General features: G+C 50.0%; 1 protein-coding gene across 1 annotated transcript in view; it reads left to right on the forward strand.

Annotated features, from left to right (window-relative positions):
- Nucleotides 1-843: 843 nt before the first annotated feature.
- Nucleotides 844-13913, forward strand: part of LOC116956804 (beta-arrestin-1-like) — a 48924-nt gene continuing 35854 nt past the window's right edge. Inside the window, exons 1-2 of the mRNA XM_076054731.1 lie at nt 844-1494; nt 8048-8082. Of these exons, the coding sequence (XP_075910846.1) occupies nt 8063-8082 (20 nt within the window). The 5' untranslated portion in view covers nt 844-1494; nt 8048-8062. The remainder of the gene's footprint in view (nt 1495-8047; nt 8083-13913) is intronic.

A 13913-nucleotide genomic window follows, 5' to 3' on the forward strand; every position in this document is an offset into this window, starting at 1 on the left:
GTGTGTGTGTGTAGTGTGTGTGTGGTGTGTGTGTGTAGTGTGTGTGTGGTGTGTGTGTGTGTGTGTGGTGTGTGTGTGGTGTGTGTGTGTGTGGTGTGTGGTGTGTGGGTGTGTGTGTGTGTGTGTGTGTGTGTGTGTGGTGTGTGGTGTGTGTGTGTGTGTGTGTGTAGTGTGTGTGTGTGGTGTGTGTGGTGTGTGTGTGTGGTGTGTGTAGTGTGTGTGTGTAGTGTGTGTGTGTGGTGTGTGTGGTGTATGTGTGTGGTGTGTGTGGTGTGTGTGTGTAGTGTGTGTGTGTGGTGTGTGTGTGTGGTGTGTGTAGTGTGTGGTGTGTGTCTCGTGCCTTGTGGCTCGCCATCGACCAAAGTCGTCCACTGCGTCTACATCGGCCCAGCCACTGGCCTTAAACAGGGTGCTGCTACTCGCTACTAACTGCACTTACATTCTGTTAATGCTATACCGGGGGGGGGGTGGGATCTTACCTTTGTAAATTTCTACTATCTCCCCCTGTTCTACAGCGTCAGAGTGAGCGATAAGATGGTCAAGGTCGGGGTCGGGGGATGGTGAAGGCTTGGGGGTTGGCAGCTTTCACTTCGACACCCCCAGCACCGCTCCCCTCCCGTGGATCCCGCTGTACCCCGCGTCGCCTTCACCCCTTACCTGTGAGGAGCGCCAAATCCCTGGCGACTCGTAATCCACTAAGAGCCTTTCGAGACGTGCTGACTCAGCAGTGTTTTGTTTTGTGTTTTTTTTTTAATCGCCCGCCCGTGTCCCCTACCCCGGGGGGGGGGGGGGGATGGAGCGGTGGGGGAGGAGGTCGCCCCACCTGTGAAGGTGTCTCTCTATATTAGGAGACGCCGACTGGCTTCAATTTCTTCCAGCGCCTGGAGACCACCGCTAGCCGTCCGTCCACTCGTCCGTCAACCCAGCCCGTCCACTCGTCCGTCAACCCGTCCACTCGTCCGTCAACCCGTCCACTCGTCCGTCAGCCCGTACACTCGTCCATCAACCCGTCCACTCGTCCGTCAACCCGTCCACTCGTCCGTCAGTCCATACACTCGTCCATCAACCCGTCCACTCGTCCGTCAACCCGTACACTCGTCCGTCAGTCCATACACTCGTCCATCAACCCGTCCACTCGTCCATCAACCCGTACACTCGTCCGTCAGCCCATACACTCGTCCGTCAACCCGTCCACTCGTCCGTCAACCCGTACACTCGTCCGTCAGCCCATACACTCGTCCGTCAACCCGTCCACTCGTCCGTCAACCCGTCCACTCGTCCGTCAACCCGTCCACTCGTCCGTCAACCCGTACACTCGTCCGTCAACCCGTACACTCGTCCATCAACCCGTCCACTCGTCCATCAACTTGTCCACTCGTCCATCAACCCGTCCACTCGTCCGTCAACCCGTCCACTCGTCCGTCATCCCGTCCACTCGTCCGTCAACCCGTCCACTCGTCCGTCAACCCGTCCACTCGTCCATCAACTCACCAGGTGCGTGCAATGTGTAGGGTCCCGCGGTGGCTAAGAGATATCAACTACCTCGCCTGGTGCACAGGAGGTCGTGGGTTCGATCCCGACAATGACGATGCCTGCTACTGCTGTATTTGTGGAGTCTGCGTCTCTCTCGTCATCATCACGGTGGCCAGGTGATGTCGACTACCTCGCCTGGTATACAGGAGGTCGTGGGTTCTACCCCGACCCTGACGATGCCTGCTGCTGCTGTAGATGTGGAGTCTGCGTCTCTCATCATCATCATCCCGGTGGCTAGAAGATGTCAACTACCTCGCCTGGTTTACAGGAGATCGTGGGTTCTACCCCGACCCTGACGATGCCTGCTGCTGCTGTAGATGTGGAGTCTGCGTCTCTCATCATCATCATCCCGGTGGCTAGGAGATGTCAACTACCTCGCCTGGTCTACAGGAGATCGTGGGTTCTACCCCGACCCTGACGATGCCTGCTGCTGCTGTAGATGTGGAGTCTGCGTCTCTCTCTCTCACTCATCATCATCACTGTGGCTAGGAGATGTCAACTACCTCGCCTGGTCTACAGGAGGTCGTGGGTTTGATCCCGACCCTGCTGTGTATTTGGAGTCTGCGTCTCTCTCTCACTCATCATCATCACGGTGGCTAGGAGATGTCAACTACCTCGCCTGGTCTACAGGAGGTCGTGGGTTTGATCCCGACCCTGCTGTGTATTTGGAGTCTGCGTCTCTCTCTCTCATCATCATCATCACTGTGGCTAGGAGATGTCAACTACCTTGCCTGGTCTACAGGAGGTCGTGGGTTTGATCCCGACCCTGCTGTGTATTTGGAGTCTGCGTCTCTCTCTCACTCATCATCATCACGGTGGCTAGGAGATATCAACTACCTCGCCTGGTCTACAGGAGGTCGTGGGTTTGATCCCGACCCTGCTGTGTATTTGGAGTCTGCGTCTCTCTCTCTCTCTCGCATCATCATCACGGTGGCTAGATGTCGACTACCTCGCCTGGTCTACAGGAGGTCGTGGGTTTGATCCCGACCCTGCTGTGTATTTGGAGTCTGCGTCTCTTTCGCTCTCCCCGTGGTCCGCGTGGATTTTTCCCGCAGGTCCTCCGGTTATTTCCCACCCCCGTATTTTAGAATCAACAATGGCGTCACCACGCGTTCAGCGCCGTTGGCCGCTGCTAATCTCCATAAATATATAAAAGGCAAAGTTGTGATGATGTGTGTCTGTTCAAAATGTTCAGCGTACTTCCCGACATGCAACAAAGTTAAAATTTGCCGCGCGGGTACTTTCCAGACTGTACACCATGCAGACATTGAATTATAACCAAACAAAAAATACATCTTGATTTTAAAACTTTCGTGACTGCAGGGATTCATATCCTTGGTCGTTTCGGTAAAGTCACCACGTAGAAGAAAAAAATAACGTGACTTTACCGAAAGAACCAAGAATATAAAAATACACTTTCTTATTTCGATTTAAAGCTTTCGTGACTTCAATGATTCATCTTCTTTGGTTCTTTCGGTAAAGTCACCACGTAGAATGAGAATAAAATAATAAATTGATAAAATAAAATAACACAATATTCTCGCGACGTTTCGGCCACAACACAAGCGGCCTTCATCAGGCCTGACGAAACGTCGTGAGAATTTTATTGTGTTATTTTATTTTATCAATTTATTATTTTATTCTCATTCTACGTGGTGACTTTACCGAAAGAACCAAATAAGACACTTTCTTATATTTTTTTTTTGGGGGGGGGGTAGGGGGGTGGGTGGGAGCTCAATGCATTTTATCTTTCGCACGGCAAATGAGCTGTGACGTCACATCCGTCACGTGACCCGCGCACGTGCAAGCGTGACGCATCACAGCGTGGCGGCCATCCCTACACCGCGCTACGAACCCGGCGACCCGGGTTCGATTCCCGCTCACGGCCACCAACACCACCACCGGCGACGATTATTATTATTATTATTTGAACCGCTCCTGGGCCTCCCCTAGGTCGACTCAGCATCAAAACGAGTAACTGCTGTGGCGGTGTGTAGTGAACATCGCCACCGGGGGAGACAAAGGCGGCCGGGGCGCGGTGAATCCAAGTCCCGGGCGAAGTCCGGGGCACGGACTCCTTTATATGGGCGCACAACTTCATCCGTCTGTAGAGGAGTAAAATGGGGACGTGACGTCACGTGTGCCGTCCAGTGCGATGACGTCACGGAACGTGGCGATGACGTCACGGAACGCGGGCGTCATGCGCGGCTGGGCGGCTCGATGACGTCACGTCTCGTCCGGTATTTAAGGGGGGGGGGGGGTGGGGGACCCCGTGACGAAAGCCGGGGTCACCGTGGGCAACGGGTAGAGCGGGAAGGGCGGAGAGGGAACCAGGGGTGGAGACGAACTCGACGAAGAGTCTGGGGTGAAGCCGGCGGGTTAGCCGTCGGAGGCGCCGCTCTTCCCGGTCGGTGGGGAGTTGGCAAAGTGCCCAGCATCCGACTCGAGGGAGAGAGACCGGAGCTGGCCGGGCTGGACCAGGACTTCGTGTGGGACCACCCCCCCCCCCCCCCCCCGAACCCCTGGGAAGTTTTGATTTAAAGCTTTCGTCACTGCAGTAATTCATATTCTTAGTTCTTTCGGTAAAAGTCACGTTGAAGGGAAACAATAAAATAATGAAATATATATATAAAACAAATAAATAATATATATAAAACAATGAATAAATACACCGTTTAAAAAGAAATTAATTTATGCAAACCGACACACCTAAAGACGACCGTTTGTGTTATGGTCGAAACGTCGTGAGAATTTTTATTGTTTTATATATATTTTTTATTATTTTATTGTTTCCCTGGGAAAGTTGTCACACCCTTTGTGCAATTGTGATATACTAACAGGTCCCTGCAGGGTGGGCTGGTAGGAACATTGGAATTTCTTTTTAGACTGTCTGTGTTGTGGCCGAAACGTCGTGAGAATATTATTGTGTTATTTTATTTTATCAATTTATTATTTTATTATCATTCTACGTGACTTTACCGAAAGAACCAAAGAAGAAGACATATCAAGTCTCTGCGCTGTCTATTGCTGATTTTACACCCCAACAGCACGAGATTTCACTTCGTTAAAGTATTGAAAGGGGACGGACGGACGGACGGACACATGAATCTATTGCAGGCTGGTACGCTCAGCTTACAACTTCGTTCCTACCAGTATAAATAAACCTTTTGGCGAAAGCCCTTACCTTCAAGCCGTCTCCGGGTCGTCGTCGTCGTCGGGAGCTCCTCGACACATCCGTGACGAACGCCGGAGCCTTCCGTAGTTTTCATGCGCTTCAACGACGGGGGCGCAGGGACCACGCTGGGGTTCGATCTGCGGACGGCGGTCTTCTCGCACGACCAGCAGCTCCACGTCGCCTCATCCCGATCCCGCGATCCCAAACGGGCCGGAAGCCCGCCGTTTTGTCCCCGGATTCCCCCGGCGAGGCCCATCATCTACTTAACGCCGCGCGGGGGGGGAGGGGAAATCCACGCCAAGTGTCCTTTCCAACGAGGGCCCCCCTTTTCCAGATGTGACAAAAAAAAAAAACACGTGAGCTTTCGATGAAGAAATACAAATGACCCGATTCGAAACGTGACGCGAAGATGTTTAATTTTTATTTTTTAAACTTCAAAGCGGGAGCTTCGGGCGCTTGCGTCGATGTGTCGTTCGTGTGCTAAAAAAAAACAACAAAAAAACGCCGCGACTTTCCTGGCCGAAGGGCGTAAATTGTTGTCCGGGAGTCGCTTGTTATCAGTGTCCACGTGGTGGTGGTGGTGGTGATGACGATGATGAATCCGTTGAGCTATGAAGCTCTTTTGAACAGATGCCCACGTGGACAAGTTATCACTCCCCCCACCCACCACCCCCCCCTTCTCTCTCTCTGGTATCATCATCACTACCATCATCACTACCACCACCATCACCACCACCGTCACCACCACCACCGTCACCACCACCACCGTCACTGCTATTGTGAGGGCTAATGCCCCACTCCTCCTCTCCCCCCCCCCCCTCCTCGCCGATCGAGCGATCGGCCCCCCCTGCGTCCAGCGTCCTCTCTGTGGGATACGGCTAGTGGCTGGCTCCCCACCGCCCGGGGTTACCCCAACACACTCCCCACGGAAACCACCGCTAATCCCGAGGTGGCGACTCGCGCGAGCGCGTGCTCGTACCCGTGCAGGTGCACGCTGCTCGCCCCCGCGCCTCGCCGCCAAAAATGAACAGCGACGCTAATGCCGAGGTGGCAAGGACCGACGGCCACGGCTCGCGCCAAAAACAACGGACGACGCGATGGGAGTCGGAGGGACGAGGGCACCGAGAGGCCCCTGCCCGCGTCGATCCGTGGCTGCGCTCGGACGCACGAGCGGCCGGGGGAGTCCGGCTGGGCGCCCGGCTGGCCGGAGGAGAACTGACCGACGTCTCCCCACCGTCCCTCCCTTGGATCTCTTTCCAATCCGGAAAATTCCCCGGCCAAGTTGTTGTTGCCCTCCCAGCCGAACGGGGCCCGACGTTCCGGCCCAAGCAAGGCCTGGGCGGCGAGCGACACCCTCCCGGCCAATCGGGCGCCTACCTGGCGAGAGGCTCTCCAACCAGTTTACTCTTTGGTTGTTTTTTGTTTTCGGTAAAGTCACGTATAAATAAGGAATAATAAAATAACATAATAGCGTGCGACGTTTTCGGTTGCAACACAAGCAGCCATCGTCAGGTACAGAAGAGCTAAAATTTATGTCTGGTATGCTTCTTTCTCTCTCTCTATCTCCGTGTGTCCCCGGGTTGTATCTGTGTCAGTTTCCCCCATACTTGGGTGCCTGTGTATACATCTGATGTTACGCGTTTTCCCTCTCTCATAATTTTAAACTCCTCCGTATCTGACGACGGCTGCTTGTGTTGCAACCGAAACGTCGTGCGCCATTACGTTACGTCACTGTTTCCTATTCGTACGTGACTTTACCGAAGGAAGAAAGAAAGAAAGAAAAAAAAACACACGCAAAGAGTAAACCCTGCGGTCACGAAACCTTCGAATCGAGTCTCCGAGCAGTCGTCTACGTGACCGACGGACTGCTCATGCTTCCCGCGCGGCTCGCTGTCGCCCAGACCCCTCGGCAGTTTGGGGAACTTCCCTCCCCGCCCGCTCTTGCTCGGTTGTCAGCTTCAGCCAGCTGGCCAGGTGTTTGTGCTCTCACCCCCCGCGGCCCCAACTCCCCCGCGTCCGCTGCGTCCTCACCGCGGTTGCTCAGTGAGCTCGCCGTTAATCCAGGGGGCGCCGCAGTGCAATTAGGCCTGGGGGCGGGGCGGGGCGGGGCGGGGCGGGGGGTCGGCCAATCCCCTGGTACTGGGAAACCGTGGGACATCCCCACTAGGGGGCCCTCTGCGTATAAACTCAGGGTGCCAGGTGACCCCCCTACCCCACCTGCACGAGGCCCTACGTGGGTGTGTGTGTGTGTGTTTAGAGGGGGTGTGTGTATGTGTGTGTGTCTAGAGGCGGTGTGTGTGTGTTTAGAGGGGGTGTGCGTGTGTGTGTTTACAGGGTGTGTGTGTGTGTCTTCAGGGTGTGTGTGTGTGTGTCTACAGGGGGTGTGTGTGTCTACAGGGGGTGTGTGTGTCTACAGGGTGTGTGTGTTTAGTGTGTGTGTGTGTCTACAGGGTGTGTGTGTGTGCGTTCGTGTGGGGGGGGGGGCTTGCGAGGGGATAGCAGCGCCGACAGAGTTGCTCCATTGCTGTGGCACCACACACGATCACAACCACCATCACCACCACTATCACAACCATAAACAAACACGATCACAACCACCATCACCATCACAACCACCATCACAACCACCACCACCATCACCACCAGCATCAAAACCACCACCATCACCACCAGCATCACCACCACCACCATCACCACTAGCATCGCTATCATCACCACCATCATCACCACCACAACCATCACCACCACCACCATCGCTACCATCACCACCATCATCACCACCACAACCATCACCACCATCGCTACCATCACCACCATCATCACAACCATCACCACCACCACCATCGCTACCATCACCACCATCATCACCACCATCACAACCACCACCATCACCACCATCGCTACCATCACCACCACCATCACAACCACCATCACCACCACCACCACCATCGCTACCATTACCACCACCATCGCTATCACCACCACCATCGCTACCACCATCACCACCACCATCAATACCACCAACCATCACCACCATCGCTACAACCATCACCACCATCATCACCACCAACACCACCATCACCACCACCATCGCTACCATCACCATGATCACAACTACCATTACCACCACCACAATCACCACCACCATTTCTACCATCACCACCATCATCACCACCAACACCATCACTACCACCACCGTCACCAACACCATCGCTACCACCATCACCACTACCATCAATACCACCAACCATCACCACCATCGCTACCACCATCACCACCATCACCACCACCATCACCACCACCACGACTCTAATCAAAGCCTCTCTCCCTCTCAAACAGGAACTCCGACGCACAATGGCCGCTAAAACAGCACAGTGAGTGGTGGTGATTGTGTACACGCACAAAGACAAAGCTCCCCCGTGTAGCCTTCACAGGCAGTAGAGGCAAGTGCTGTTAGCGAGTAGCAGCGCCTGTAAAGGCCGGCACGGCACACGATGGGGTGGGTGGCTACCAGGACCACGCCCGGCCGCCGTTGTCTCTCTAGTGGCGATGCTCACTACACGCCGCTCCAGATACTCATTTGCGGCTGAGTCTACCTAGTGGAGAGGCCATAGGGACCGGTTCAGGTAATCACTGGTTCGTAGGGCATCATCTATAGATCTCTACCCTCTCTCTCTCTCATCTATAGATCTCTACCTCTCTCTCTCTCATCTATAGATCTCTACCCCTTTCTCTCATCTATAGATCTCTACCCCTCTCTCTCTCATCTATAGATCTCTACCTCTCTCTCTCATCTATAGATCTCTACCCCTCTCTCTCTCTAATCTATAGATCTCTACCCCTGTCTCTCTCTCATATAAAGATCTCTACCCCTCTCTCTCTCTCTCTCATCTATAGATCTCTACCCCTCTCTCTCTCTCTCATCTATAGATCTCTACCCCTCTCTCTCATCTATAGATCTCTACCCCCCTCTCTCTCTCTTGTCTATAGATCTCTACCTCTCTCTCTCTCATCTATAGATCTCTACCTCTCTCTCTCATCTATAGATCTCTACCTCTTTCTCTCATCTATAGATCTCTACCCCTGTCTCTCTCTCATATAAAGATCTCTACCCCTCTCTCTCTCTCTCATCTATAGATCTCTACCTCTCTCTCTCTCATCTATAGATCTCTACCTCTCTCTCTCTCTCATCTATAGATCTCTACCTCTTTCTCCCATCTATAGATCTCTACCTCTCTCTCTCTCTCTCTCGTCTATAGATCTCTACCTCTCTCTCTCATCTATAGATCTCTACCTCTCTCTCTCTCGTCTATAGATCTCTACCTCTCTCTCTCATCTAGAGATCTCTACCCCCCTCTCTCTCTCTCGTCTATAGATCTCTACCTCTCTCTCTCTCATCTATAGATCTCTACCCCTCTCTCTCTCTCATCTATAGATCTCTACCTCTTTCTCTCATCTATAGATCTCTACCTCTCTCTCTCTCATCTATAGATCTCTACCCCTCTCTCTCTCGTCTAAAGATCTCTACCCCTCTCTCTCTCATCTATAGATCTCTATCTCTACCTCTCTCTCTCATCTGTAGATCTCTACCCCTCTCTCTCATCTAAAGATCTCTACCTCTCTCTCTCATCTATAGATCTCTACCTCTTGCTCATCTATAGATCTCTACCAATCTCTCTCTCATCTATAGATCTCTACCCCTCTCTCTCATCTATAGATCTCTACCCCTCTCTCTCTCTCTCATCTTAGGATCTCTACCTCTCTCTCATCTATAGATCTCTACCTCTCTCTCTCATCTATAGATCTCTACCTCTCTCTCTCTCATCTATAGATCTCTACCCCTCTCTCTCTCATCTATAGATCTCTACCCCTGTCTCTCTCTCATCTATAGATCTCTACCTCTCTCTCTCATCTATAGATCTCTACCCCCCTCTCTCTCTCTCATCTTAGGATCTCTACCTCTCTTTCTCTCTCTCATCTATAGATCTCTACCTCTCTCTCTCATCTATAGATCTCTACCCCTCTCTCTCTCATCTATAGATCTCTACCTCTCTCTCTCATCTATAGATCTCTACCCCTCTCTCTCTCATCTATAGATCTCTACCTCTCTCTCTCATCTATAGATCTCTACCTCTCTCTCTCTCTCTCATCTACAGATCTCTACCCCTCTCTCTCTCATCTATAGATCTCTACCTCTCTCTCTCATCTATAGATCTCTACCTCTCTCTCTCTCATCTATAGATCTCTACCCCTCTCTCTCATCTATAGATCTCTACCTCTCTCTCTCTCATCTATAGATCTCTACCCCTCTCTCTCTCTCATCTATAGATCTCTACCTCTCTCTCTCATCTATAGATCGCTACCCCTCTCTCTCTCTCTCATCTTAGGATCTCTACCTCTCTTTCTCTCTCTCATCTATAGATCTCTACCCCTCTCTCTCTCATATATAGATCTCTACCTCTCTCTCTCTCATCTATAGATCTCTACCCCTCTCTCTCTCATCTATAGATCTCTACCTCTCTCTCTCATCTATAGATCTCTACCTCTCTCTCTCTCTCATCTATAGATCTCTACCCCTCTCTCTCTCATCTATAGATCTCTACCTCTCTCTCTCATCTATAGATCTCTACCTCTCTCTCTCATCTATAGATCTCTACCCCTCTCTCTCATCTATAGATCTCTACCCCTCTCTCTCTCTCTCATCTATAGATCTCTACCCCTCTCTCTCTCTCATCTATAGATCTCTACCTCTCTCTCTCTCATCTATAGATCTCTACCTCTTTCTCCCATCTATAGATCTCTACCTCTCTCTCACTCGTCTATAGATCTCTACCTCTCTCTCTCATCTATAGATCTCTACCTCTCTCTCTCTCATCTAGAGATCTCTACCCCTCTCTCTCTCATCTATAGATCTCTACCTCTTTCTCTCATCTATAGATCTCTACCCCTCTCTCTCTCGTCTATATATCTCTACCTCTCTCTCTCATCTATAGATCTCTACCCCTCTCTCTCTCATCTATAGATCTCTACCTCTTTCTCTCATCTATAGATCTCTACCCCTCTCTCTCTCTCGTCTATAGATCTCTACCTCTCTCTCTCTCATCTATAGATCTCTACCTCTCTCTCTCATCTATAGATCTCTACCCCCCTCTCTCTCTCTCGTCTATAGATCTCTACCTCTCTCTCTCTCATCTATAGATCTCTAACCCCCTCTCTCTCATCTATAGATCTCTACCCCTCTCTCTCTCTCATCTATAGATCTCTACCCCTCTCTCTCTCTCGTCTAAAGACCTCTACCCCTCTCTCTCTCATCTATAGATCTCTATCTCTCTCTCTCTCTCATCTATAGATCTCTACCCCTCTCTCTCATCTATAGATCTCTACCCCTCTCTCTCATCTATAGATCTCTACCCCTCTCTCTCTCTCATCTATAGATCTCTACCTCTCTCTCTCTCTCATCTATAGATCTCTACCCCTCTCTCTCTCATCTATAGATCTCTACCCCTTTCTTTCTCTCTCATCTATAGATCTCTACCCCTCTCTCTCTCTCATCTATAGATCTCTACCCCTCTCTCTCTCCACCTCTCTCTCATTTATAGATCGATACCCCTCTCTCTCTCTCATTTATAGATCGATATCCCTCTCTCTCTCTCATCTATAGATCTCTGCCCCTCTCTCTCTCTCTCATCTATAGATCTCTACCCCTCTCTCTCTCATCTATAGATCTCTACCCCTCTCTCATCTATAGATCTCTACCCCTCTCTCTCATCTATAGATCTCTACCCCTCTCTCTCTCATCTATAGATCTCTACCTCTCTCTCTCTCATCTATAGATCTCTACCTCTCTCTCTCTCATCTATAGATCTCTACCCCTCTCTCTCTCATCTATAGATCTCTACCTCTCTCTCTCATCTATAGATCTCTACCCTCTCTCTCTCATCTATAGATCTCTACCTCTCTCTCTCTCTCATCTATAGATCTCTACCCCTCTCTCTCTCATCTATAGATCTCTACCTCTCTCTCTCATCTATAGATCTCTACCCCTCTCTCTCTCATCTATAGATCTCTACCCCTTTCTCTCTCATCTATAGATCTCTACCTCTCTCTCTCATCTATAGATCTCTAACCCTCTCTCTCTCATCTATAGATCTCTACCCCTCTCTCTCATCTATAGATCTCTACCCCTCTCTCTCTCATCTATAGATCTCTACCCCTCTCTCGCTCTCATCTATAGATCTCTACCTCTCTCTCTCATCTATAGATCTCTACCCCTCTCTCTATCTCATCTATAGATCTCTACCCCTCTCTCGCTCTCATCTATAGATCTCTACCTCTCTCTCTCTCATCTATAGATCTCTACCCCTCTCTCTCTCATCTATATATCTCTACCTCTCTCTCTCTCATCTATAGATCTCTACCTCTCTCTCTCTCTCATCTATAGATCTCTACCCCTCTCTCTCTCATCTATAGATCTCTACCCCTCTCTCTCATCTATAGATCTCTACCTCTCTCTCTCTCATCTATAGATCTCTACTACTCTCTCTCTCATCTATAGATCTCTACCTCTCTCTCTCTCTTATCTATAGATCTCTACCCCTCTCTCTCTCCTTTATAGATCTCTACCTCTCTCTCATCTATAGATCTTTACCTCTCTCTCTCTCTCATTTATAGATCTCTACCCCTCTCTCTCATCTATAGATCTCTACCCCTCTCTCTCATCTATAGATCTCTACCTCTCTCTCATCTATAGATCTCTACCCCTCTCTCTCTCTCTCTCATCTATAGATCTCTACCCCTCTCTCTCATCTATAGTTTTCTACCTCTCTCTCTCATCTATAGATCTCTACCCCTCTCTCTCTCTCTCATCTATAGATCTCTACCCCTCTCTCTCTCATCTATAGATCTCTACCTCTCTCTCTCGTCTATAGATCTCTACCCCTCTCTCTCTCATCTATAGATCTCTACCCCTCTCTTTCTCTCTCATCTATAGATCTCTACCCCTCTCTCTCTCTCATCTATAGATCTCTACCCCTCTCTCTCTCCACCTCTCTCTCATTTATAGATCGATACCCCTCTCTCTCTCTCATTTATAGATCGATATCCCTCTCTCTCTCTCATCTATAGATCTCTACCCCTCTCTCTCTCTCATCTATAGATCTCTACCCCTCTCTCATCTATAGATCTCTACCCCTCTCTCTCTCATCTATAGATCTCTACCCCTCTCTCTCTCATCTATAGATCTCTACCTCTCTCTCTCTCATCTATAGATCTATACCTCTCTCTCTCATCTATAGATCTCTACCCCTCTCTCTCTCATCTATAGATCTCTACCTCTCTCTCTCATCTATAGATCTCTACCCTCTCTCTCTCTCATCTATAGATCTCTACCTCTCTCTCTCTCTCATCTATAGATCTCTACCCCTCTCTCTCTCATCTATAGATCTCTACCTCTCTCTCTCATCTATAGATCTCTACCCCTCTCTCTCTCATCCATCTATAGATCTCTACCCCTTTCTCTCTCATCTATAGATCTCTACCTCTCTCTCTCATCTATAGATCTCTAACCCTCTCTCTCTCATCTATAGATCTCTACCCCTCTCTCTCATCTATAGATCTCTACCCCTCTCTCTCTCATCTATAGATCTCTACCCCTCTCTCGCTCTCATCTATAGATCTCTACCTCTCTCTCTCATCTATAGATCTCTACCCCTCTCTCTATCTCATCTATAGATCTCTACCCCTCTCTCGCTCTCATCTATAGATCTCTACCTCTCTCTCTCTCATCTATAGATCTCTACCCCTCTCTCTCTCATCTATATATCTCTACCTCTCTCTCTCTCTCTCATCTATAGATCTCTACCTCTCTCTCTCTCTCTCATCTATAGATCTCTACCCCTCTCTCTCTCATCTATAGATCTCTACCCCTCTCTCTCATCTATAGATCTCTACCTCTCTCTCTCTCATCTATAGATCTCTACTACTCTCTCTCTCATCTATAGATCTCTACCTCTCTCTCTCTCTCTTATCTATAGATCTCTACCCCTCTCTCTCTCCTTTATAGATCTCTACCTCTCTCTCATCTATAGATCTTTACCTCTCTCTCTCTCATTTATAGATCTCTACCCCTCTCTCTCATCTATAGATCTCTACCCCTCTCTCTCATCTATAGATCTCTACCTCTCTCTCATCTATAGATCTCTACCCC

The sequence above is a fragment of the Petromyzon marinus genome, chromosome 67 (genome assembly GCF_048934315.1).
Source record: "Petromyzon marinus isolate PM22_M1 ecotype Great Lakes invasive population chromosome 67, UKy_Petmar_22M1.pri1.0, whole genome shotgun sequence".
Lineage (NCBI taxonomy): Eukaryota > Metazoa > Chordata > Hyperoartia > Petromyzontiformes > Petromyzontidae > Petromyzon > Petromyzon marinus.